Genomic DNA, 25,334 nt, shown 5'->3' on the forward strand with positions numbered 1-25,334 from the left:
AGACGTGCTGCATCGCCCCAACATGGAGGCGTAGCGACAGTAGCATGCATTAGAGGAGATCATTTCATCGTAGCTAGCAGCAGCAGCATCCGTCCGTCCAACCTGAGCGGAGAGGAGGAGAGCGAAGGAGAGATGGGCTCCCAGGTTGTGCAGACCCTGCGTCAGGGAGTCTGGGCATCTGTGACCGGCGGCTGGTACCACGACCCGGACCAGAACAAATTCAACAACTCCTGCCACCTCTATCTGTGGATATTTCTCCTGATGTTACCCCTGTCTCTCCATCTGGTGAGTTGTTATGAGGGAACATGACGTCCAAGGCCGGGAAGGGGGTGTGCGGGGCTCACGGTACCATAGGTAGCGTTATTTATTTTCTTCACGCGCGCTTTTTATCCTTTGGTGGATAAACGTGCGGTGGCATGTGAGAAACTAACACCCCTCATTGTCTGATTGCTACTGAGGGAAATACTAGAGAAAATAACACTGTCGCAGTATTTCCCCCCCCCCCCCCCCTGCATGCAGTGACGGAACGCATGGCTGCTCCTGGATGTGGCAGTGGGATAGACAGGAGGCGTGAAGCCGCGGTTCAATGATATTCTCATGTCATGGCCTTTGAAAATAGCTGCAACACAGGCTGCAATACTCCCAGTCATAATAACCTGACTGAGGAACTTCCATCTGGGACATTACCTTGTAGGATATGTGGATATCAGTAGATTTGGAGTAAGAACAAAAAAAACGACACAGGCATAGTCATACAGCAGGACATGGTGGCATGAATGAAGGAAAGAGTGGCTGCCATAGGTCAAACAGCTTGAACTGAGCTGTGATGAAGTATGATGTCAACAACAGACAACAACAAACGAACTGAAAGGGTGACCAATTAATGATCTGAAGGCAGATCACTGGCAGTTTTTGTATGTGAATAAATTACTTTGACAACATTTCTATGGGGCAGAGGATGATCAGTAACCGGTTTTATCTCGATTCGATAATAGATGTTGCAGATTATGTGATGTGATTGCTGCCCATTCCGCTGCTCTCCGCCGTCTCGGAGCAATACACCGGGGCTAATTTGTAGGTACTGTGGGTTCAGAATGATAACCCCAAATTAGCCACTCATGAATCAGTGAGTTCGTGAGGCAACGCAACATATTCTGATGTGAGAGTGACAGCTCCGACAACTAAGAGCTTTGACACCAGAGGCTGTTGCCGACAGTTTTAACAGTCTGTTTCAAAACACCCACAAGCTTTCTGGTGGAGATGTTAAGTTTATTAGCAATTTTATCCGAAGGTTGCACAGTCCAGATACATGATTGCGTATGATGACACTGGACTATGCATCCGTGTCGGCAGACATCGATATGTGTCCATATGTGTCTCCAAGACAGCAATAATCTCTCCAGATCAGGATGACTCGTGTATCAGCATGAGGCACATGCTTCCTCTTTCATCTTCCTGTTCTTTATGGGCCATTCCTCCACCGGGGATCAATAATCTTCACCAATCCACCAGTTATTCAAATTGGATCTTGTGGTTCACTGAGCCTTTGATACACATGTATCAAATGCAAACACGCTGTACCTTCAGCAGAGTTTCACCTTCTTATAATAAGATGAGAAGACAAAGCACAGCATGAAGCATTGAATCAAACACTGTTTTCGTGGAGTCAGGACTCTGGAGATGTTTTGAATTTGATGAAGCTCCTCTCCTCTCCACAGGCCCTGCCCCCTACCACCATGGCTTTGAGCATCTACTGCACCTCCATCACAGTCTTCTTCATCCTCATCAAGCTGGCCAACTATCGGCTGCACCTGATGTTCGACGAGGGCGAAGCGGTGGTCCGCAGCAGCGTCTCTGATCTCAGCAAGGCTCCAGAGAAGAAAAGTAATGCGTCGGACTCCTGCCTGCCCGCCAGCATCAGGTAAACCCACATAGACGCACTTATAATCCTCAACTACAGCCAGAGGGATCAATCTGAAGGAGCTGACAAAAGTCAGCGATCTTCAGTCGGCCACTCTGCTCTGACACACTTGATCTGCACAGAGACTAATAAATGAAAACCCATCACTTCCTGTTCCCTGTAAGACTGTATTTCTTTTTTCATTTCTGTGGCTGTGGAGAGATGAAACAGCAAGTCCAGACACACTTTTTACAGCTTCCTCATCCCTAAAAATGAGTGGATTTTAGTTTAAAACATCAGAGGCTGGGAATGAAAGTCAGATGATTTCTTCTGAAAGAGACATGTTGATGTATCTCTATCCATCGCCTCATTATTCCCCCCCCCCGTCTCTTCTCTTTTGTCTAATAGGAAGAGCAGCACGGTCCCAGATGGTGTTGCCATGACGATGTTGGCTCTGAAACGTACCAGTCCGGTGATCCAGGTGACGGTGAAACAGACTGAAACTGACCCGGGACTGATCGGGGTGGTGAGTGACCGTGAGATATGGATGTACGGTACAGAACAACACTGTGGCGACCTACATTATGTCCTGATGTTAATCGAGTGTCTCTGAATTCTCCTTCACGCAGGACTGTTTGAAGTCAGACGAGGAGAGGAAGACTGTGGAAGGTGAAGCTGATCTTTCTCTGGGTTCGACTGAGATACAGATGGGTAACCATGAAAGAAAAAAAAAATAATCTATATGAATGAGTGGAGAAGCCTCAAACAAATGCAGATGCTTCCATACAAGCCACGAGGCAATCTGTGGCAGGGCCGAGATGCTGTGGCTTCTTAACGTGGCAGTACTCAGTATTTCTGCTAATTCATCAGTCAGGCTCAGGGCAGCTTCCTTTGGCTCAAACAAATCGGACTGCTGCATGTTTCCAACAAGTTATTGCTGGTTCTAAAACTCACTCCCTTCTTATTATTTAATCAAAATTGGTGTCATTGGTGCCACCGGTTCAGTGGTTTGGCTGAATGTTTGCACAGGGTTCATTTACATATTGTTATGCAGCTTTCTTTATGTACAGATAATTCAGATTCAGCTGTTGCTTGATTTAGCAAATATAAAGCCAATCAAACAATAAGAGAAAAACATGTGAACATTGACAACAACTGAATAGAAGGAAAACATACAGCAGCGATAACCTGTGTGTCCCCCGAACCAACACCATTCCGCTGTATATCTTTTGATATTTGCACAGTTGAAGCTTGTCACTGTGTTTTTACTTGCAAAGCGTGTATCGTCAGCTCTGTGCTGGAAGCCAACTCTGTTCCTCTTCCCTAATGCACTCGATGGCTCCTTAGACAATGTAGATCGACAACTTCCTTTTCTGCAAACGCATCATTGTTGTAAATATGCTCAGACAAGCACAGAACTAGCAGCCAGCCAACAAGACCAGCTGACTGGTTCCAGTAAAAGTACGACTTAATGCACGGACAGAACAAAGTCAGCTCACTGAAAAAAGGGATATAAAGACTGTGGTATATTGCATCCGACGTCACAAAATGTATCCGTTTTTAACAGCAGTAGGATTTCCCCCCTTATACTGCTGTAGTGTGGGCTTTGTGTATTATCACTGCAGCCAAATACAAATTTCCATGACAGGGATTTTATGATTAGAGCAGTTTTATTAATATTAAAATCAAACATTTGGATTTTCATTCCAGGACCGGGTGAGAGTGCTGCAGATGAGAGGCCTGTGGAGGGAGGCCTGCACCCAAGCCCTTCTCCAGATGACCTCTCCAGCCCCAATCCAGACCAGGCCGCCCCACTGCTGCAGGCCCAGCAGAGGACCCCATCCCGAGCTGAAAGGGTAGAGCAGCGGCCCGGATCTGCGAGTGGGACGGGGAAAATGGACGCGGAAATAATTGAAACTGTGCCTGCGAAAGACGGAGTGGACATTCCGAGCTCGGTGACTGACAGAGAGCAACCGGAGCAGGAAACGACAACAGAGAAAGAGCCGGGCAGAATAGAAGACTGTGAGGATAAAGACAGTGCAGACAGAGAAACAGCTGATGAAGGTCTGCCCCCCTCCAAGGGAAGTGAAGATGAGAGCGAGGAGGAGAGCGAGGGGCAAAAAGAGCCCCCAGATGTCGCCAACAACAACTCACTTGGGACTCAGGACCACCAGATTGATTTCATCGACACCCCAGATTCTCCTGCACAGGTAAGTCTGCCAGCAGTTAGTTGTTACATTTGGGAGGTCTAAATTTGAAGAGTATGTCAACAGAAAGCAACTCAACTGTCATTGCATTGTGGTTATTTTGTACATCATCGGCAGAACCTCTTCCCTCTTGTTTCTCAGGCTGAGCCGGTGGAGGAGACGTACTGTTCTGATGAGATTGAGGTGGTTCTGGTCGACAGCTCCGGCTCGGGGCCATCGTCGGCTCACCTGGACGACAGCGACACAGTCAAGATCATCATCACCATGAGCTGTGACCCGCAGACTGCTGCTCAGCTGGAGGAGAGCGTCAAGCAGAGTCTTCTGGAAAATGCACAGGTAGTTTTAATGTTCGACATGAAATCATCTCTCACAGTCCAGCAGTATCACACATGTGTTCTGTATCGGCCTGTTCCAGCACTTTATCAAAGATACATCATGTCTACATTGATTTTATGGCTGAATCCTCCCAGCAAATGCAAATGTTCTCGATATCCGTTTTTCAAATGTTTTTCAAATGTTATATGTTATATGTCTGAGGTGTTGTTACATTGGAGAATACAGTGTGTGTGTGTGTGTGTGTGTGTGTGTGTGTCCTACAAGGCTCAGATGGATGCAGGAGAGTGTCACATCAAGATCCCCGTCATCACCTTTGACTCTCCCGAGAAGGAGAAGCAGGAGGGGAAAGAGAGAGAGGAAGCGGCTGACTCAGAGGATGAGCCCACCCCGAAACAGCAACAGACAGCAAGCCAAAGTGAAGAGTTTCACCTGTGTAGAGAAACAAACACTTCTGAGTCCACCACACTGGAGTGTCCAGATCCAGACCAGGAACATCTCGGTGTTCAGATAACTGACGACAGCACACAGAGCCCGCAGCTGACTATTGACAACAGCTCATCGGGCATCGATGTCCACTCCCACCACGATGACACCGATCCTCTGGATCCTAACGTGGATTCACGCGGTTTCCTGCGTCTGCCTGCGGCTTTGGGCCGTTACGGGCTCGGGGGAAGAACTCACATCCGCGGGCTGAGCATGGACAGCGGGAAGGATGCCGTGCTGCTTTCAGACCGCTCACATATCACAACAGTATGTTGGCAGTTGAGCTCTGTCTCTATTTCTAGTTATCGCCATCCTTCTGTCCATTCACAAACGTTTGTCTCTTTATCAGATGATGACCAGTTCCAAGTCAGATCTGGAGGCGAAGGAGGGCCAGATTCCCAACGAATCCAACTTCTTGGAGTTTGTTTCCTTGTTGGGGTCCCTCAGTACCAGAGGGGGAGGAGCCAGCACACAGGAAGACGAGAGGCCAGAACGCAAAGAGGAAGCGGGAGCTGCAGAGGAAGGTGAATCTCAGCAAGGGGATTCGTTTCTTTACCTCCACGTCCTTCATCTGCCTGTTTCATAGGGTCAGGGTTAATGCAGATGTTTACATATTAGTGCACAAAGAAGTGCAATGTCAACATTGTTTTATAAGCTGAAACAGATTCCTACTGTTGCTTTGAGCATGATGGCATCAGCAGTTTAAGGTTAAAGCTCCAGACGAATACTATGCTAATGTAGATATGTCGTTGTGGTGCATTCATTTTGATAATATTTTCTGTTTAGCTCAAATTACTAGTGTGATTTTAGCCCAAATAGGGTCTCAGGATGTTAATGTTGGGCAGGAGGTCACTCATTTGCTCAGTTTGTATAAACCATTTTGGTCAAATGGGATAAATTAGGCAGCTGGAGGGCTTGTAGACTTAATTCTGTTTAACTGGTGACTCCTCTGGTTAAATCTGCATTGACTGAGAGGAACAGCAGAGGCATGTGATAATTCTCTGTGGGTTGATCACTATTAGCCTTCCATCATTAACATATGCATATTGAAGAAATGGTAAAGAAATATGAATGTGGGCTTTACATTTACTGGTATAAAAACCAATTTGTGTTTGTTGTTTTCGTAAAAAAACCGTTTTCTTTTGGTTTGCTTGCAGAGCATCTGAGCGTGACTTCCAGACACGATGAGACGATAATAGAGACCAACACGGATAACAAACCAGAGCGACGGAAACCACCCACCAGTCTGCCTACAGACTCACTAAAGGCCATCCCACCTACACAAATCCCAATAGTCTCCCCTGACAGGTACTCATGCCTTCACACCTTCACGAAAAAATATCCACATAGCTAAATTCACTCATCCATCCAGGATGTCCAGTTGATTGTGTTTCCTGTCTGCAGTCCACAAACGGACAGAGAGAAGGATCCAGACTATGACTCGCTGCCTTCACAAACCTCTCAGTCAGAGAGCTCCATGCTGCAGGTCATCTGTAGACCAGAGGCCACCAACAAAGAAGATGCCTACACCTTCCACACTGTACACAGTGAGCAGCCACTCTCGAATTATTAAGGCTTCAAATGAAATGGGTTTTTTTCGTACCGGAGACAAACTCATGTGACTCACATCTAGCAATAATATCGTGCTGTTGATACAGTTTTCCAGGTCCATGATATGTTTTAGGATTCGTTTTAGGATAAGATTTAAGAGTGAGAGTCCCAGTGATACATTTGCCTTGGACATCAAAACAAAACAACAGCAAATAGACTCCATCCATAATTTCGGAGTCCATTTGTGCTGGGATAGTCTGATGGTATTTTGATCTTTTAAACAAATGCACAGTATGCGTCCAAGGCTCTGCCAGTAGCTGATGTCTCCACTTTTGAATCGGCTCCAAAGCGTCAAGATTAAATGACATTTTTCTGGAAAGGCTCCAAGATGTTCAGCTTTTTAGTTGTAAGTTATACAGTTTTAGTTGTAGTCCAGTCTCTCAGATGTCTGTCTGCAGCACCAAAAAAAATGAAATCCCACATAATTGCACATCCAAAGAGAAATGGTCTGACAAGTTGAATGTGTGCGTTTGACTCACCAGGAGACAGGCCTCGTAAGCTGTATGCAGAGAGAGCTCTCAACCTGCCGCTGGGAGCAGAGCTCATCACTGGCAACATGTGGTACTGCTGTCCAATCTTTTCCTCCGCCTCTTCATCATCTCTTCCTTTACCTGTAACAAATAATACCATATTTTCATCCCCATTTTTTTCTTTCATTGCTTTGTCTACCTGCATGTTCTCCTCCACTGTTTCCACGTGCTTTTCTTAACTTCCTCTTACCTTATTGCCCTTTTCCATTTCCTCCTCAACTATCATCACTGCCTATGCAATCAGGTTTATTCCACAGATTAACATCAGCATGTTTTATGTGTGTGTGTGTGTGTGTGTCTTCAGTGACCTGCTGTCAACTTCTTCCAACTCGGAGTGTCAGGACGGCCTGGTAGGCGGTCACGCTGACTGCCCTTTCCAGCGACGCATCATCCCTGCACACAGGCTTCGGCCACGCAGGACGCACCCTGAGATATTTCAGGTGTCCATCTGCTTTCACTTTTTCTTTCTTGCTCTGCATACTGTTGGTCAGGGCTCTTCCAAATGGTTGCAAATGGACCTTGTGTGTGCACACACACAAGGACCCACGTGCACGTGCATGCAAGGGTGACTTGATACCCTTCGGATCGTTTAATGCTATTGAGAGTTAACAAAGGGAGTGAACAAGAACAGCAAGCAAACATGGATGTAAACGATTAAGGTTTCAAATCATTCCAGAAATAGTTTTTTACGAGATAATTATTTAATAAAAAAACGTAACAAATTAATGAATGAATCCATCACATAATATATCTAATTAAATCATCAAATTTATAAAAATGTATTCATGAACAACGAAAAAACATCAACACATAGATAATAAAGCACAGACTGGTCAATTAGATTGGTGTTGTCTACATCACTGCTGGATGCAGACAGAGACTCTTCTGAATCCTTAATGCACCGCCCGGTGTGTATTGTGCGTATTCATGACACGTATGTTGTTCTACTGTCTACTTATAATGATCCTAACTGTGTTTTGAATTGAATGCGTTTTGAAATATGCTACATGGGAGATTATTTGCGTTTGTGTGTGTCAGGAAGAGGACTCTTTGGACGAGTCGTCGGAGACGTCCACTCAGGAGAAACCGACCAGGAAGATTTATTACAAACTCAAACTGTTTCCCGGGAAGGTGATCAACCTTTTATATGACCGACTCACCCTGCTTGCTCTTTTGGACAGGTAATCCACCAACAACTGCTCGCAAACGTCTTCCGCTGTTGTGCCCACACGTTCAGAAGTCCAAAGTCTAGAAATCAAATCATACACATTATTCAGCTCAGAAATACAATGTAGAATTTAAGAGACATTTGTGATGAATCTTTTCGATTTGATCAATAAGTGTCTTTTCAGTTTAATCAGCAGTTGAGCAGTAATTCCATCCTCGCATGTCTGCCTTTCATCAATTTTAGTCAGGAATGTGCAATACACTGTCCGTCTCATAAGCTACTGAATGCACCAGTGTAACCTCTGTATGCCTGCGTGTGTGCTGGTTGTCTGTAGAAACCAAGAAGTTGTGGAGAATCTGGTTGCAGTCTTTATGGCCTTTCTGGTTTCCTTCCTGGGATTTGTGCTTCTTAACCACGGCTGCTTCAAAGACTTCTGGGTCTTCCAGTTCTGCCTGGTCATCGCCAGCTGCCAGTATTCCTTACTGAAGGTAAGACAAATACTAAATCTCAGTCGACGGTTGTCTAACCATGGCTTTGAGCGATTTAGCTGAATCTTTACCGTTTCTATGAAACACTACTTCACCACTTAAACCAACTTGCGTTGAGGAACGAATGACGTGCGAGCTCAGAATGTGTGCCATGGTGTAGATACAAAGTCAAACTGACCATGGACTTGCCAGTTCCTATTTGCTCCACCTCACTTCCTCTCTGATGAACGCACGCGTCATGTAACGATTCTGTTTTCAATTGTTTTCATGTTAATTTCAGTTAAGTATTGTAATGTTGTTTTGTGTTCCAGAGTGTTCAACCAGATGCAGCTTCACCAACACATGTGAGTTTGACCTAATTGTGTGTCACGACAGCTCAATATATGATTTCATCACGATACATTATCATATTAAATTATTACCCAGCCCTACATGCGTCTACAGAGGATACGACCGCTTTTGTCTCATTCTTCTGTCTGCAATCTTACATGACCCAACTCTGTATTCGTTGCACTTCAAAGCATCCTGACCTGTTTGTGTTCATCCGTGTGTCTCCAGGGTCACAACCAGCTGGTGGCCTACAGCCGAGCGGCTTACTTCTGCATCTTCTGCGCTCTGATCTGGATGCTGGAGCACCTGCTGAGGAGGAAAGACCTGCCCGTCTCCACCCTGTACGGAGTCACCATCGTCTGCCACGACGCACTGGGCTTCTTGCGAGACCTGCTAGTGGGTAAGGATTAAATGTACCAGGAGAAATACACAATTACGTCATTTGATTTATTTCCTGATCAAAACGGTAATTTGTCCTTTGCAGAAACTAAGAAATGTCTTTTGTTTAATGCATAAAACAGGTTTTACCTACTGCTTCCCAATCACCTTCCTGGTGGGCCTTTTCCCTCAGATCAACACCTTCACCATCTACCTGCTGGAGCAGATAGACATGCACTTTTTTGGAGGGACAGGTTGGTAAAACAGTTTCTAATCTTTTCATTTCTTGCTTGTGTTCATGTACCAATGACATTTTCTGTTTTTACTGTAAACTGTAATGTCTGTCTGCATCTGTAGATCCGTGGCTCTGGTTTGACGCCTGTGTTTGTTTTTACTGATGCTTTTTGTTATTGCACGATTCCATTTGCTGCTGTAACAATGCAAATTCCTCCGCTGTGGGACAAAAGGATTCTCTTATTTTATCTTCAACCGGTGCGTTATGTATTCAGTGTTTAAAGTGAATGAGAAAATACAGTTTCAGGACTTCTAAGTAAAGGTGAATCCTCTTGGTGATTAAAAAGAAAAACAAAACCAAGACCACAGTATACTTGGCTTTATTTGTCATTGTTTAATACTGCTGCATGTATTTTCATCTTCACTCTAATTTGTGTGTCTCAGCTGCTACGAGTCTCATCTCTGCAGTTTATGGCATCCTACGCAGTCTGATCGCTCTATCTCTGCTCTACGGTTTCTGCTTCGGAGCTCTCAAGGTACAAATGAACTGGATATAAAACGAAACAGAGCACAGGTAGAAGACATTTCTTTCCCCAGAGTTTGTGTTCACAGTCATTCTCTTGGCTATAGGAATAAAAGAAGACGGGGAGTTCAGTTATAAATAGCGTGCAGCCATGTAACTATGTAGAGTCATCCTTCAAAAGTGAGTGCACGATTGCATCTGCAGGGAAGAAGATTTTTAAAGCGTGAAGATCAAAAAGCAGCAGTTCTGGATTTAAAGGTGTATGATGGTGTGACTCATACCGGTGCACGTGTGTGTGTGTGTGTGTGTGTGTGGTTACAGGAGCCGTGGGATGAGCAGCACACTCCAGCCCTGTTCTCTGGTTTCTGTGGCCTTTTGGTGGTCTTCTCCTACCACCTCAGCAGACAGAGCAGCGACCCGTCCGTGCTAATGTGAGTATCAGTGTGTGTGTGTGTGTGTGTGTGTGTGTGTGTTTGTTTGCATGCCCACACCGGGCCTGGTTGCTATCTTCTTAATTCTCAATATTTCTAGAGAGGTGCATGGGGGAAAAAAAGAGCTGAAGAAATGAAAGCAGACGGTTGATGTTCATACTAAACTTTCATGACATATTCTGCTCAAGTAGGCTAATCTTTAGCGGTTAAAAGCCAAATAAAAGACATGTTTGAAATACAAAATAAGAAGTCAAACTATTTTATTTTTTTTTTATTATAAAAATGAAAAGTATTTCTTTTTTTTTTACTTTTGCTGTCATTTGATTCAGGGTTTGTAACAGCAATCTCTTTATGTTAGTCAATAAATACCATCATCTAATTCCTACACATGTGACTTATTTACAGATCTCTGGTTAAGTCAAAGATAACGCCCGCTTTGGTGGAGAATGAGGAAGAGGAGGAGGAAGACACGGACAGTAAAGACCCACTACCTGAGAAACTGCAGAACTCTATGGTAACTGAAGAGGATTATGTAGAAATGAACTGATGTAATGTGTTTGTGTTTGAGTGTTATTTTTTACTCCTCTGAGCAGTAATTGTTTTGATATGCAACAGAAAATCGAAGCTCATCAACATGCACATTGTATAAGAGGGCAGAGTGTTACTAAATAAATAACAAAACAACGCTCGCTGTCAATCACTCTGTGTGATTACAGGGAATTATGAATCAGAGAAAACAAGCCTTTACAGTGTTTATCAGGATTGTGAAGCTCTTAAATCTTCTCGGGCGGCTGCGTCTTTGATCTCCAGACGTTGGAGGCTGAGAACGATCAGAAATAATCTCACACATAAATGAGTCTGATCAACGAATGTCTTTTCATCCAGTGTAGATTGTGAATGATTGCCGCTCTCTCTTTTGTGCTCTGCAGAAGGAGATTCTGCTGTCGGATGTAGTCGTGTGCTCTGTTGCCTACATCCTAACCTTCGCCATCACTGCGAGTACTGTGTTTCTGTCTCTCAAGGTGAGGTCCTCCATTATTTCCGTTTTTGACTTTTGATCTCCGTCGCGGTTTGCAGGAACACTAACTCAAGTGGTTTGTCTAATCATCCATTTCCATCATGTTTCTTTCCTTGCATACCAACTTGTCTTCAGCCCTTTGTGACCATCGTGCTGTACGCTCTGGCGGGGACTGTGGGGTTCGTAACCCACTACATGATCCCCCAGCTGAGGAAGCATCACCCTTGGTTGTGGATTTCTCATCCGGTTCTCAAGACCAAGGAGTACCACCAGTTTGAACCCAGAGGTCAGCATATACTGTTGCCTACTACTGCTACCTCCGGAGCTCGTGCTGCTCGATACTTCCATTGGAAAAAAAGTTTGCTTCTTGGCTGGAGTACAATAGGATGAGGCATTTGGAAATGTCTTGTCATCAAGACTGTAATGATAAAATAACAGCAAATATATGCTGATGGAAACCCTGAACACGGTCGTTATTCCTGCTTGTGTTACAGAGGACGCTGTGCTGATGTGGTTCGAGCGACTCTACGTGGGGCTCCTGTGCTTTGAGAAGTACGTGGTGTACCCCGCCATCGTGCTGAGCGCACTCACCAATGACGGCTTCGCCCTCAGTCGTCGCAAGAAGCTGGGAATCCAGTGAGTGGACACACGCAGCCACAAACACACAGCATCACATTACACACATAAGTCTGCCTGTCCATCCAGAGTGTGTGTGTGTGTGTGTGTGTGTGTGTGTGTGTGTGTGTGTGGTGAAGCACCTGGTGAATCTGTTGTCTAAACTCCTGTTTGTGTCGCCTCCAGCGGCGATGCTCTCCTGACAACAGTTGCTGGACTGAAACTCCTGCGTTCATCGTTCTGCGACCCCAGCTTCCAGTTCCTCACCCTGCTCTTCACACTCGTCTTTTTCCACTTCGACTGTCCACACTTCTCCGAGAGCTTCCTGCTGGACTTCTTCATCATGTCTATTGTTTTCCACAAGGTGGAATCTCTCACACACACACACAGTCCATTTACTCGTCATGGAGGGCCGCACACAGTTGTGTGATGTCATGGATTACCTGGTTAAGTCTGGGAACATAACGATGACGTCATCAAGGTTACTTCTTCTCTGGCGCTTGTCCGCTCATGTTTAACAGAAAGTCTGCGTTACAAAGACGTGGGCGTCATTGAGGGTCCAACAATAAGATGCTACCCAGTTGTATTATGGGAACTGTAGGATTCGGTATTTTGGTAGTTTGACTCATATTAGGGAATAAAAGTCAGGATGTATCCGTCTGTGACTTCAATTTTGACCATTGTCTTTTCTAATTCTGTCTCTTCTGAATACATCAACTTTATGGAAGTGCGATACCTAATCACAGAGGTCGACTCCTTCAAAAGTAATCCGTAGCAAAAACTGTATTGTGAGCTGATTAAAGGCACCATGAAACCATGAAATATGACATATTCAGTGAAGGAGGTTAATTATATGGGCCAGCGTTTGACCACAGAGGGCTCATCAACCTTTATGGTGGTGTGGAGGGATGTAATAGATATCATGTTATTGTTTGGCTATGTAACAATGTTTTTTTGAGTTCGATAACTGTCGAGGTCTGTTTGTTGGGCACTGACTGTGTTGTTTCTGTTCCTGTGTGTAGATGCGTGAGCTTTTGCTGAAGCTCCATTTCATCCTGGTTTACATCGCTCCCTGGCAGATCGCCTGGGGCAGCGCTTTTCATGCCTTTGCTCAGCCTTTTGCAGTGCCACGTATCCTTTCTCTGAGACCTGTTTGTGTGTGTGTGTGTGTGTGTGTGTGTGTGTGTGTGTGTGTGTGTGTGTGTGTGTGTGCAGTACCTGCTTTTCTTTCCTTTACTGGTGTGCGTGTACAGACTCAGCCATGCTGCTGCTTCAGACTCTGCTCACCACCGTCTTCTACACCCCGCTGGCTCCATTCCTGGGCAGCGCAATCTTCATTTCTTCCTATCCGAGGCCCATCAAGTTCTGGGAGCGAAACTACAAGTAAGGCCCAGATGAGTTGGAAGTACTTTTAGACATCCTGATATACAGTTGCTCATTGCTCTGTGCTATTTACCTCTATTGTAGTAAAACAAAAACAAAAACATTAAAAAGTTGAATGAGCCACACTGTTGCACTGCGTTACATGCTACATATTTTGAGTTAATCTCACTTACATCTTCCTGCTGTTGTTAATACTCGTTAAAACAGCAAAGGTGTATTAATATGCGGCACGAATAAATGCACTATTTCATCCTGTTTGAGTGACGTTTTCAAAAGACTACAGTGCCTTGCTGTTTTAGGAACCTACTGAGCTTTTAAAAAATAGTGAAATAAAAGCTTATATTTGTGTCGTGCTTTTAAAGATGTACAGCTTCAGTAGAAATGAATGGCATTGCGCTGCTAGCCACGGACACTGTAGGGAAGTATTGAGAAATTGGCTCTTGTTTTCTTTCATATAATTCATGAATTTTAATATCAACATTTTTATTGACTGAAAGAGAAATCAATCCGCATCCTTTTAGAGCTGAGCTGGGCAGATTAGCAGATAGACACCCTCCTGCTGTCTCACTGGCGCTTACATAACGTGACCCCTCTGTTCCCTTTTTACTTATCGATGGGAGAGATTGTCTCGCTGAGAGAAATCTAAAAATACTCCTGCAGCTTTGTTGTGCAAACTTCAGTGATTTTCAGTGAAGCAGCCTGTGATTATATTTAGACATTGTTAGAAATCACAACATCAAAACCACTGATCTCACATCTCTGCCGGAGTCAGACGTTGGTGTTTTCAGGGAGCAGTTGTGCAGGTTTGTCAATGTGAACCTCAGCCAAACAACAAGTCAACAAAAAATACCACATGGACAACAACTGAGACAACAGAATAGTTCTGTCTCAAAATACCGAGTTTCAAGTTTGTCCGGTGGCTGTGGAGTTGTTTTTACAGGAATCAGTAGACTGCATCAAATAAAATGCAGTTTAAGATCTTCAAGAGGAAAAATACTGAAATCTTGAGTTTGCTTTCTGGGAAATACAATGGTAATACAGTTCACTCAATGATTTTAAGAAGATACATGTCTAAATCAGTGTTTTTCAACATCATCATTTTAAAATGGGGTTTTAATTCTCAAAACTGATATGCAAGCTGTTGTCCCATCAGCTGCAACATTTTACACTGATTTTGACTTCTTCTTGGGCTCAACAGTCTGTAGCTTTTACCGCTTTTTTGTCTCCCGTCAATCGTAGCACAAAGCGTATCGACAACTCTAACAGCAGATTGGTGTCCCAAGTAGATAAAGAGACAGGTGAGTTCTTTCTAACTGCACCGACATCCGTTACAGACTCGATCTTTCTAAATGTCCTCCCGAAATCAAGCAGTCATATATGAAAGATTACTTGTGAAGCTTTTGGATAAAGATAATTTGTTTGATTGATATCTTCATAAAAAAGCTACAAATGAACTTCTTGTCGTTTAGAATCAGTAAGGGAAGAAAGCAGCCAGGCTTCTTTTTTTTTGTCCTTTCTTGAAACCCATTCATCCATCTTTCTGTTTATTTTCTCGCAGGATGTGATGATAGCAACCTAAACTCCATCTTTTACGAGTACCTGACTCGCTCGCTGCAGCACTCACTTTGTGGCGACCTAATGCTGGGCCGATGGGGAAACTACAGCGCCGGAGACTGTTTCATCCTGGCTTCTGACTACCTCAACGCCCTGGTCCACCTCATCGAGATCGGCAACGGGCTGGTCACTTTCCAGCTGAGGGGCCTGGAGTTCAGAGGTAAAGTTTGCCCATCCATAGCTCCTTCATACCTCCCTTCCATTCTCCATCCTTGAAATGACAAGCCAACTCGCCATTTGACTTCATACCGCCGACTCTCTCCATCCCAGGTACATACTGCCAGCAGCGAGAGGTGGAGGCCATCACAGAGGGAGTGGAGGAAGACGATGCGTGCTGCTGCTGCGAGCCGGGTCACTTGCCCCACATGCTGTCGTGCAATGCGGCCTTCAACCTGCGCTGGCTGGCCTGGGAGGTGATGGCCACCAAGTACCTGCTGGAGGGTTACAGCATCAGCGAGAACAACGCCGCCACAATGCTACAAGTGTACGATCTCCGAAAGCTACTCGTCACCTACTACCTGAAAGTACGTTTCATTTGTATCCGTTTATGCATTTTACAGACGTCGTACAATTATGTGACCGTAGTTAAAGTATGCAAAAAAGTATTGCCTCTTTAACTGGGCAACATATTTATATTGATCAGGTTATATTCAATCACGCTGTCTTTAGTGGCGGATTGAAATTGAATATTCCACTTGTCTCAACCGGCTCTTAAAGATTTTCCTGCCAAAAGGTTAAAGTCTTAAATGGACAATCCGGTGTCTTATGCATTAATTATTATTACAAATGGCAGCTTGCCAAAAGTAACTCCAGTCAATTCTTTCTCTTGGTCTTTCCTTGTGTTCAGTATTTTGCTTTCGTCTGGTCCTTCTTTCTTCTTCCCTCCCTTCCTCCCCCTCTCCCCTCAGAGTATTATCTACTACCTGATCCACTCTCCCAAACTGTCCACGTGGCTCAAGGACGCCGCCGTCCAGGATGCGCTGCAGTCCTACACCAAGTGGCACCACATAGAGCGCGACCCTCAGGTCTTCAGTGTGAAGATCGATGAGGACTACGTGCACTGCCTGCAGGGCGTGACACGTGCCAGCTTCTGCAACGTCTACCTGGAGTGGATCCAGCACTGTGCTGGGAAGATGGAGACGGTACAACACTTAACGATTATTCTATCCGACTTCATTATGCGTTAGAGCAACTAACAGTGTTTATTTTACTCACTTAAATTGTTATTTTAGTCTTAAAAATATCAGATAATGGTGGAAAAAGCCCATTAAAATGATATCATAGAAAAAGAATAACATTGCTGATTTTCTGTTGATTGACTAATTGTTTCAGTTCTCCTATTTCTGTCTCTCCTATTTTTTAATTAATGTGAAATGAGTAAAAGGAAAGCAAAAGTTGCATTATACAGTGAAAATGAATTGTCACTTGACTCTTGTAATCTCATAAAAAGATCACAACAATTTAGCAGAATCTGTACTCGTCTTTTTTAATCATTGTCCCATATGCCAGTAGCTTCATGTCTCCCTGTCTTTGTGTTTGTGTCCAGACTGTGGACAGTGATGAAGACTCTCCTTTGGTGACCCTGTCTTACGCTCTCTCCGTCCTGGGGAGGAGATCCCTCGGCACGGCCTCGCACAACATGTCCAACAGGTAAACCTTGTTTAGCCAAAGAGCAACGCAAAGAAATGAATAAAATGTCTGATATCACTCTCTGAACCGAATTCATGGGGACAACAGTCAAGTTATTCGGCAGGCCATGAGGATTTTATTGATTTGTTGAACTCTCACTTTGAACTAAAGAATGATTGTGCGTTCAATGGAGTCCTATTGGGTCTTGACATGTATGTTTTTATGCTGAATCCAAGTCTAGTGGTTGAAAATGTGCTGAAACATTATTACTAATAATATCCGTTGCAGTCGATATTTACCTGCAGTATGACGGATACACCAGAGGGGGGCATTAGCAGCTACATCTTGAACTATACACGTGATTCAAACAGATATTGGTCACTGCACTCTTTGTCTTTGTGGGGTTTATATTCTAAGATGTTTCATATGATCATAATCCCCCCTCCTCTTTCTCTCTCTCTATTTTTCCTCCACAAACCTCTTCCGTCAATCACAAAGTCTGGAATCATTCCTGTACGGTTTCAACACCCTGTTTAAAGGAGACTTCCGCATCGCCACTAAAGACGAGTGGGTTTTTGCTGATCTTGACCTCCTGCAGAAGGTGGTGGCTCCTGCGGTCAGAATGAGCCTCAAACTGCATCAGGTAAAGTGCGCTGTGCTTTTAAATGGCTGCTGCTGTAACTATGGGATTGTAAAACTGTTATCACAACTCCACTGTGCTCCATCATAACCTTTTCCTGTCCTTTCCAGGATCACTTCACCTGCCTGGAGGAGACCGAGGAGGCCTCTATCTTGTACGAAGCCATCACCAACTACCGCAGCAGCCTGGTCATCTGCCACGAGAGTGACCCCGCTTGGCGTAAGGCGGTGCTATCCAGCCGCGACACGCTGCTCACAATGAGACACATGATCGACGACGGCACGGACGAGTATAAGATCATCATGCTGTACAAACGCCACCTCAGCTTTAAGGTCATCAAGGTAAAAGGCCGGAGGGTGTCTGTGGTTTGGATGTGTGAGAAGTTTTTACATTTTCATGGCGGACTTAAAAGTTTAAACTTGTCCAATATTAAAGCATGATGTTAAAGGAAGAGTCCGTAGTCAGTCGTGAAGCTCCTGCCAGCTCAACTAGGTTAGCCCAAAGACTGTAAACCGCTAAAAATCCACCTACAAACAAACAAGACGTGTTAACTCGTGAGATTTAGAGGTGGACAACACCATTATGATGTTTTGTTTGATGTGGTCTCTCTCTGCAGATCAATAAGGAGTGTGTGCGAGGTCTGTGGGCTGGCCAGCAGCAGGAGTTGGTGTTTCTACGGAACCGAAACCCGGAACGAGGCAGCATCCAGAACTCGAAGCAGGCGCTGAGGAACATGGTGAACTCGTCCTGCGACCAGCCACTGGGCTACCCCATGTATGTCATTCACAGCAATACTAAGACGTGCAGAGCATGGCATTGACATCACGAGGTTTCAAATTGAATGTAATGTTTGCATTTCATGAAAGTTTCTGTGTTGTTGCTCACTTTGCCTTTGCAGAATGCATGTTTTTGAAATTTGAATTTTTTAAAAACTTTTTGTATTTAAAGGCGCAGTGTGTAGCATTTAGAGGGATCTATTGGCAGACATTGAACAGCAGTAATAAGTATGTTTTCTTTAGTGTATTATCAGCGATCTGCAACCTCTCCGCTAGATGCTGCCAAATCCAGCACACTGCACCTTTATCTTCCGAGCTTCACACTTTTGTTTATGCGCAGGGGTCCCTTGTTGCTGATAGCATGACTTTTATTTTATTGTCTTCAAGGTATGTGTCGCCACTAACAACATCGTACTCGGGGACACACCGTACGCTCCGCAGCATCGGAGGAGGTGCTTTAAGCCTGGACGCCATTCGATCCTGGCTCTGCTCTAAATGGTTACGGTCAGTTTCTAATACACATGTTCGCATATTTAAAAACTTGCACACACTTGCTCACTCAGTCAAGAGTGAAGTCTTTTCCTCCTTGCCTCCTTAGTCCAACCCTAACCCGCCCTCAAACCCCCCCCCCCCCCCGGTCGCTGTGCTCTTCAATGAACAGTCATCACATGTTTTAGTCCCTCATCATTTTCTATTTAATTCTGTCCGGTGGGTGAAAAGACAATGCTGTCACCAAAAGGTCACAGGTTCAGTTCCTGGAACAACCATCAGTCTCTGAGGGTCCTTGAATAAGATACTAAGAATACGTTTGATGTATTTGGCATTAGTTCGAGCACACGCTGGAGTAAAAACTCACATTCTTCTTACAGCCTCAGGTCACAAAGTGTTGCAATGACACATGAGACTCCAGTAGCCTCATAATGTTCTCTTGTTCAACTGGTTGTGTCAATCATTCCGGATCAGCTGCAAACTGCAGCGTAATACTGAATGAGTGCTTCTCTGTGGATTTACAGATATTGACTTCAGAAGTCAGTGCTGTGGAGAGACTTCCCTGCCAACTTAATGTAGTTTTAAATACATGCACAGGAGTGCAAACCTGAGAGAAAGAGGACTGCAGAGTGTTGTTGCTCCTTCCTTTCCTCCTTCCCTCTCGTCCTCCATCCTTTTACATATTAACTTCAGCATAGCTAATTGTAAAGGCTCTGCATTAACCTCTACAGGTCAGCTAATGTGTTTGTGTGCAAGTGCGAGACTCTCTTCAGCTTCTTAGAGGCCGAGTTCTCCTCAGATTAGATTAGTTTGTCAATCCTGTTTCATCGACCTCGAGTTAAAGGTGTCTTCATTTCAGTAAGGAGCCGAGGAGCCAAGGAGATGGGCTGTGCCTTGCCAGCTAGAACACATTTAACTAATTTAAGAGGCAGGCTGCACTCGTGTGTGTCACATATGCTAGCACAGTTACGCAACATCTCTATTCATGTGTGGTTAACCAGCTGGAATTGTCGAGGCTTGCTAAATTTTTGATGTCTCTTTGCCAGTTTGTGTCCCTCCCTTGCCCTGATGTGGACATGAATAAATGAATCAAAGCTGTGTGTGTGCTTGTGTGTTCTGCAGGGTGCGTAAGGACAACCTGACCAGCTGCAACAGTGGTGTGAACATGGAGGATGTGGACTGCGGAACTGGTGGTTCGTCCTCGCTGAGCCAAAACCGCCCGTCCTCCGTCACGTCCAACAGCCTGAGCCTCTACCAGCACCGAGCCAGGACAACACACAGCCGCAGACACCACAACGCAGGTACACAAAAACACACACGCACCAACGTGTCTTATCCTTGTGGAAAATGTCTATTGACTACATTGATTCTAAGGTCCCAAACTGAAACCTGAACCTGATTCAAACCATAATCCTCCAAACTTAAAAAAACAAAACAGTTGAACTTGTGAGTGGGCTGCCGGGTTTGGACTTGAAGAAAAGCAAATACAGACTCAATGCAGACACAATGCAATACAACAGATACAATAATGTGCACAGTGATGTTGTAGTTTTGGTTGTTTTTATTCATTTTTGAATAGTTTTCCATCTTTATTTATAAAGTGAGACAAAGAAAAACGTATGAAACTCGAAATGGCACATGCTTCGTCTTTCAAATTAAAAGTGTAATTCATCAGTAATAAAATGCACCATTGCTCAATTCAGCACCCCCTAATGGGTTCTAATGCTACCTTTATGTTTCTGTTACTTTAAGTATAACTGGTATTGAATATGTTTGCAGTGGATACTGTGTGACACGAACAATGAATCATTATTACTTCTAAAACGTTCATTACCTTTGTCACGATCTCGAGAACAGGCAGCAATGGGAAGGACCCTCACGCAAAGAGACAGGCCGACATGCGCAGTTAAATGAGTTAATGAACGAATAAACTTAGAAATCAGAGAGTCCAAAAAGCCGGCAGGAACAGTCGGCAGGTAGCAAGAAACCAAAACTCCACGTGACGAAGGAGAAACCAACAACCTACGCTGAAGACAGCACTACAAATACACAAGAAACTAATCAGACAGCATGACACAGGTGGAGACATGAGGGCAGATTCATTCAACACAGGTGATACACAGAAAAAAAAGAGGGAAAAAAACAAAGACAGGAATTACAAAATAAAACAGGAAGTAAAAACTAAAGTCCAGAGAAATTATGACAACCTTAAACTGAAGTTAAACCTGATTTAATGTTGTTTATTTTAAGTACATAATAATAATATCGTCTGTACATAAATTATTTATTTGATTATATTTCATCAAAAACATTGTGTTCGTTCAGTCAGCTTTTTATGTATTTTTTATATTTTTAAACCTGATTATAAAAGTGTGTAATTCAGTGTGTGTGTGTGTGTGTGTGTGTGTGTGTGTGTGTGTGTGTGTGTGTGTGTGTGTGTGTGTGTGTGTGTGTGTGTGTGTGTGTGTGTGTGTGTGTCTGCAGCCAGGAGAGAGTACCGCAGTCGGTCAGTGCAGCCTCAGAGTCAGCGTCCCCCCGTCAGCAGCCAATCAGGGCCTATTCTGGACTCAGGCTCCACCCACGGGCTCGTCCAGCGTCTGTCCAACAGTCAGCTGTCCTTTAACACATCCATAGCCTCTATATTCTCCCAGGTATTCACACACACACACACACACACACTGTTGAGCTTCCGTCCTTGCCTTGACTTGGAGAATACAGCGATGTCTCTCTCTCGCCAGGTCCCTCGTCTCTCAGGAGCAGGTGGGATCAGCTCGCAGCTCCAGGCGGCGCAGCATCATCAGCGCTCCAGCCAGGTGCGAGCTCCTTACACTTCTGTACATCCCAACCTTCTGTTAGCCAACACACGACAGAACATGGTGGAAAGATTAAAATGTCACAGCTGGCAAGTCTGGTCATACTGGTCACACACACACACAAAAGGCATGTTAGATAATGTATTCGACTGAAATCTAACATATAAAGACTTCACGTACCACAAATTCAAGATTTAGAAAGAAAACATTCTGACGTGCCAAATAGTTGCACTTCCAAGTTACTATAAATGTAGTGCCTGTCTGAAACATGAAGTGATAACAATTTAGCAGTGTTATGATTAGCAGTAAGACCCCTGTTTACATGTGAGTCATGAATTGAATTGTTATTACCTCTACTTAGTTTAAAATTCATTCAAGAAACATTTCCACAGCCGATGGCCAAAGCATGTGATTACAGTGTATTATTGACAACAAGCTATTCTTCGACACAGCCTGCTGTCTCTGATAATTGTTTGTGCATGAGCTTGTTTGTGTTTTCCGCTCCCATCGCAGTGATTACTGTACACTACTGTCTTTCCCCAGGTCTCTTCGTCTTCGTCCACTCTCAGCTTGCTGTTTGGGAAGCGTAGTTTCTCCAGTGGCCTGGTTATCTCTGGGCTGTCCGCTGCTGATGGGGGCAACACCACCGATACACAGTCCTCTTCGAGCGTCAACATCGCCATGGGGCCCTCGCACAGGTCCAGCAGCAGAGCCACACAGGTAGGGAACTAATCCGCTGTTAGACATGCAAAGTCCCATTATACCCAAGCTGCACCCTCCTTATAGAGTGTGGCTGCCTTTTGATTGACAGGTTGCAACCACCCTAATGTTGCAGTGTGTTTTAAATGATGTATGAACAGTATAGGCTATAAACAAAGAATATTTCTCGAATGTGGCTGTTCCTTGCCCCCTCTCTTTCCTCCTTCTCAGTGGACATCAGAGCCATATGAGAGTATAGACGCGTCCTACTCCAACGCCGCCATCACGTTGAAAGACGGCGTGCAGTCAGGTGACCGAGGCTGCAGCCAGGGATTAGATGAGACCCAGGAGGACTCAGCATCTGTCTCAACAGCCCCGGAGGCGACTGAACAAAAGACTGTCTGAGAGAGAGACAACACACACACACACACACACACACACACACTATGAGAGTGCCCATATACAGAGAGGACTGTATGAAAAGTCACACACATATACACAAACATACAGAGGATTGTATGAGGGAACACCCATGCACACGAACCTGCCTCTTCTCCTGTCCTCAGCATGTGGTCTCACCTTGTTGTCTGAATGTAAACAAGTCTGAAAACATGATCTTGGATCCGGTTGATGAAATAAAGACGTTTTTAAATGAGGCTGCCTTTTCTTTCTACCGCTGGTCATGTCAACTATAGTTTTAAATGTGTGTGTTAGGATGGGAGGTCAACTTAGGATAATGACTGGTTTTCGTTAAGCGGTCGCACATTATATTTTCTCTATTTGCAGTTTTCTTCTTCTTCAGCCAAAAACAACAAAGGAGCTATCTGGCTGTCATGAGGTCGCCATTTTCTTTCCCAATGCGCATGCTTCTTTTTCTTCTTGAATTTAATTGCGGTTGGAAACAACTTCATGGCGCATTACCGCCACCAACTGGAATCGAGTATGGATCAGCAAATCCATACAATATTGCAGGATCAGACTGTAGTCTCCTACTAAATGTCACCCTAGTCTCGATCAAACAGTAGGCTATTCACAGGCTGTTTATTTATCATAGCTGGTGATTAAATGAAATGTTCAGATAACAAACATTTAGGTCTGCTGTCATGACCCTTCAGTATTCCCCTGTCCAAGTGGACCAATGATCCAACTCAGTCCAAAGTAAGCAGGATTCATCCCCTTGGGACCATGAATGTCTGTACAAAATGATCAGTTCGTTGACCGCCATCCATAGAGCTTCACCTCTTCCTTTTCATAGCGAGCACAAACCTTTTTATTTGTTAAGTTGCAAGTGTCTCAAAATGAAATAATGCACCCTGACAGTACAATGTTAACAACCACTGTGTATCCGCAGGTTGTATACTGATTATCTCCCACGCCTCCATTCAAAGAAAGACACACTCACATTTGGCAAAAATCTATTGAGTATTTATTGTAAGTTGTTACATTTAGATTTCTTTCTCTAGCAGCACTATTTAAATTACAGATATTCAAGGGCAGTTACCATAGACTGGAGTTCTCTCTTAATGCAAGATCGTGTAAACAAAGAGAGAGACTGAACCGTAGATCAAAATGTACCACAACGTAACACGCTGTTAACGTGACGGTGATCTATGCGACGTTAAGAGGATGATGAACAATAATTTGAGTATTTTGAGATAAAGGAAGAAATGAAAAAACAATGGCTGAAATAAACCTGTTCCTAAAATGAATTAAAATAGTACAAAACATGTTAAAAATAGTGAACAGCTTCAACATGTTCAGTGCCTGTTGACAAAGTCTTCAGGTCTGTTGGTTACATGTCGATGAAAGTAGATTATTGTGGATGATTCAGAGAGATGACACAAAAACCCACAAAAGCAACGCGAAGAGACAAATAAAACGTGTTTCGTAAGGAACATTTTGAGTCCAACAGAACAACAGATTTTATATTCAGACAACTCCTTTGACCCCTTCACATTGAAACAAAAGGTAGATTACAATTTTGGCACATTTTATCCACCAAAGACACATTGTTGTACTTCCTGGGACAGTTTCATTCTTTATATTTTGTTGTCTTATTTTCCGTAGCTCATATCTTTTTTGAATACATTTGTTTTTAAGGAATAGCTTGACATTTCCTTGTGGAAAGTTACATGATAAGCCGCTAAGTCAAGTCGGTATAATAAATATGAAGATGGAGTCAGCAGGCGGTTAGCTTAGCTTAGCAAAACGATTTTTTGAACCGTTATGAGATAGTCTAACACAATAACCCACATTCAACAATAAATAGTTGTTTTTGCAATGTATTTTTGTACACATTAAGTGAAGGAGATAAATCAGTGGGCTTTAGATTTGGGCAGAGCCAAGCTAACGGTTTCACACAGTTAGTCTTGGCTAGCTAGTCCTAGCTAAGCTAAGCTAACTGACTGCTGGTTGTAGCTTCATAGTTAGCGCACGAATATGAGGGTTGTATCGACCTTCTCAGCATACTCTTGGCAAGGAAAGTGCATTTTACAATTTTAAACAGCTACTGTAAATTTGTTAAGCAAGATGCGACTTTAAGGAAAATAAAAAATCCACATTTTCTCAACAAGACTCAACAGTCACATGTGTATTGTATTATCATGCACAGATTGCCAACACCAACATAATTAAATGTTTCTCACAATGTCGCCAAAAAAATGACTTAATGCTCAGTGCTGTTGAATTTGTACCAACTCTGTCTTAAATTACAGATTCACGTCCCTGTAAAATGAGGCTAGATGGGACGAGTCCCTCCTGTGATATTCTACAACAGAGGATGACGTTTCATCAATGTTGGACTGATAAGTTAGGGAAGTCATTTCAATGCTACAGTTCAGGGAGTACTGCATCTCAGGGCGCTTTAAGGGCGAATCAGATCCTTTGGCAGCACACTGTCATTTTCTCATCTCAACATTTTAAATCTGAAACATTGAGGTCGTATTTGCTTCATGTGACAAAATAATAAAAAATACATTTTACTCCCCACTACCTTGTTGACCCTTAGTGAGCACAAGGATATTATTTTACCTGCGTTGA

At 43.9% G+C, this 25,334-nt stretch overlaps 1 protein-coding gene across 3 annotated transcripts; it reads left to right on the forward strand.

Annotated features, from left to right (window-relative positions):
- Positions 1–132: 132 nt before the first annotated feature.
- On the forward strand, positions 133–22,862 carry pcnx2 (pecanex 2; the record flags this gene model as incomplete). 3 transcript variants are annotated; one of them, XM_079280231.1, is made up of 40 exons in its annotated part: positions 133–285; positions 1,719–1,921; positions 2,309–2,426; positions 2,530–2,611; positions 3,611–4,110; positions 4,249–4,443; positions 4,708–5,193; positions 5,276–5,450; positions 6,084–6,234; positions 6,331–6,473; positions 7,020–7,098; positions 7,372–7,507; positions 8,106–8,248; positions 8,570–8,723; positions 9,035–9,067; positions 9,282–9,453; positions 9,575–9,685; positions 10,110–10,201; positions 10,510–10,619; positions 11,025–11,133; positions 11,549–11,641; positions 11,773–11,923; positions 12,132–12,273; positions 12,439–12,616; positions 13,275–13,383; positions 13,506–13,635; positions 14,875–14,933; positions 15,194–15,409; positions 15,520–15,773; positions 16,158–16,391; positions 16,796–16,899; positions 17,377–17,521; positions 17,629–17,859; positions 18,135–18,292; positions 18,682–18,798; positions 19,906–20,084; positions 21,268–21,434; positions 21,522–21,596; positions 22,140–22,316; positions 22,527–22,862. In XM_079280231.1, the coding sequence occupies 40 exons, from the start codon at positions 133–135 to the stop codon at positions 22,698–22,700; spliced, it is 6,438 nt and encodes a 2,145-aa protein (XP_079136357.1). In that variant the 3' UTR covers positions 22,701–22,862. The 3 variants fall into 3 exon arrangements, with proteins under 3 accessions (XP_079136357.1, XP_079136358.1, XP_079136359.1); XM_079280232.1 differs by having other exon boundaries at positions 2,530–2,569; XM_079280233.1 differs by having other exon boundaries at positions 2,530–2,569; positions 4,255–4,443.
- Positions 22,863–25,334: the final 2,472 nt, after the last annotated feature.

Source organism: Melanostigma gelatinosum (genome assembly GCF_949748355.1).
Source record: "Melanostigma gelatinosum genome assembly, chromosome: 12".
NCBI lineage: Eukaryota > Metazoa > Chordata > Actinopteri > Perciformes > Zoarcidae > Melanostigma > Melanostigma gelatinosum.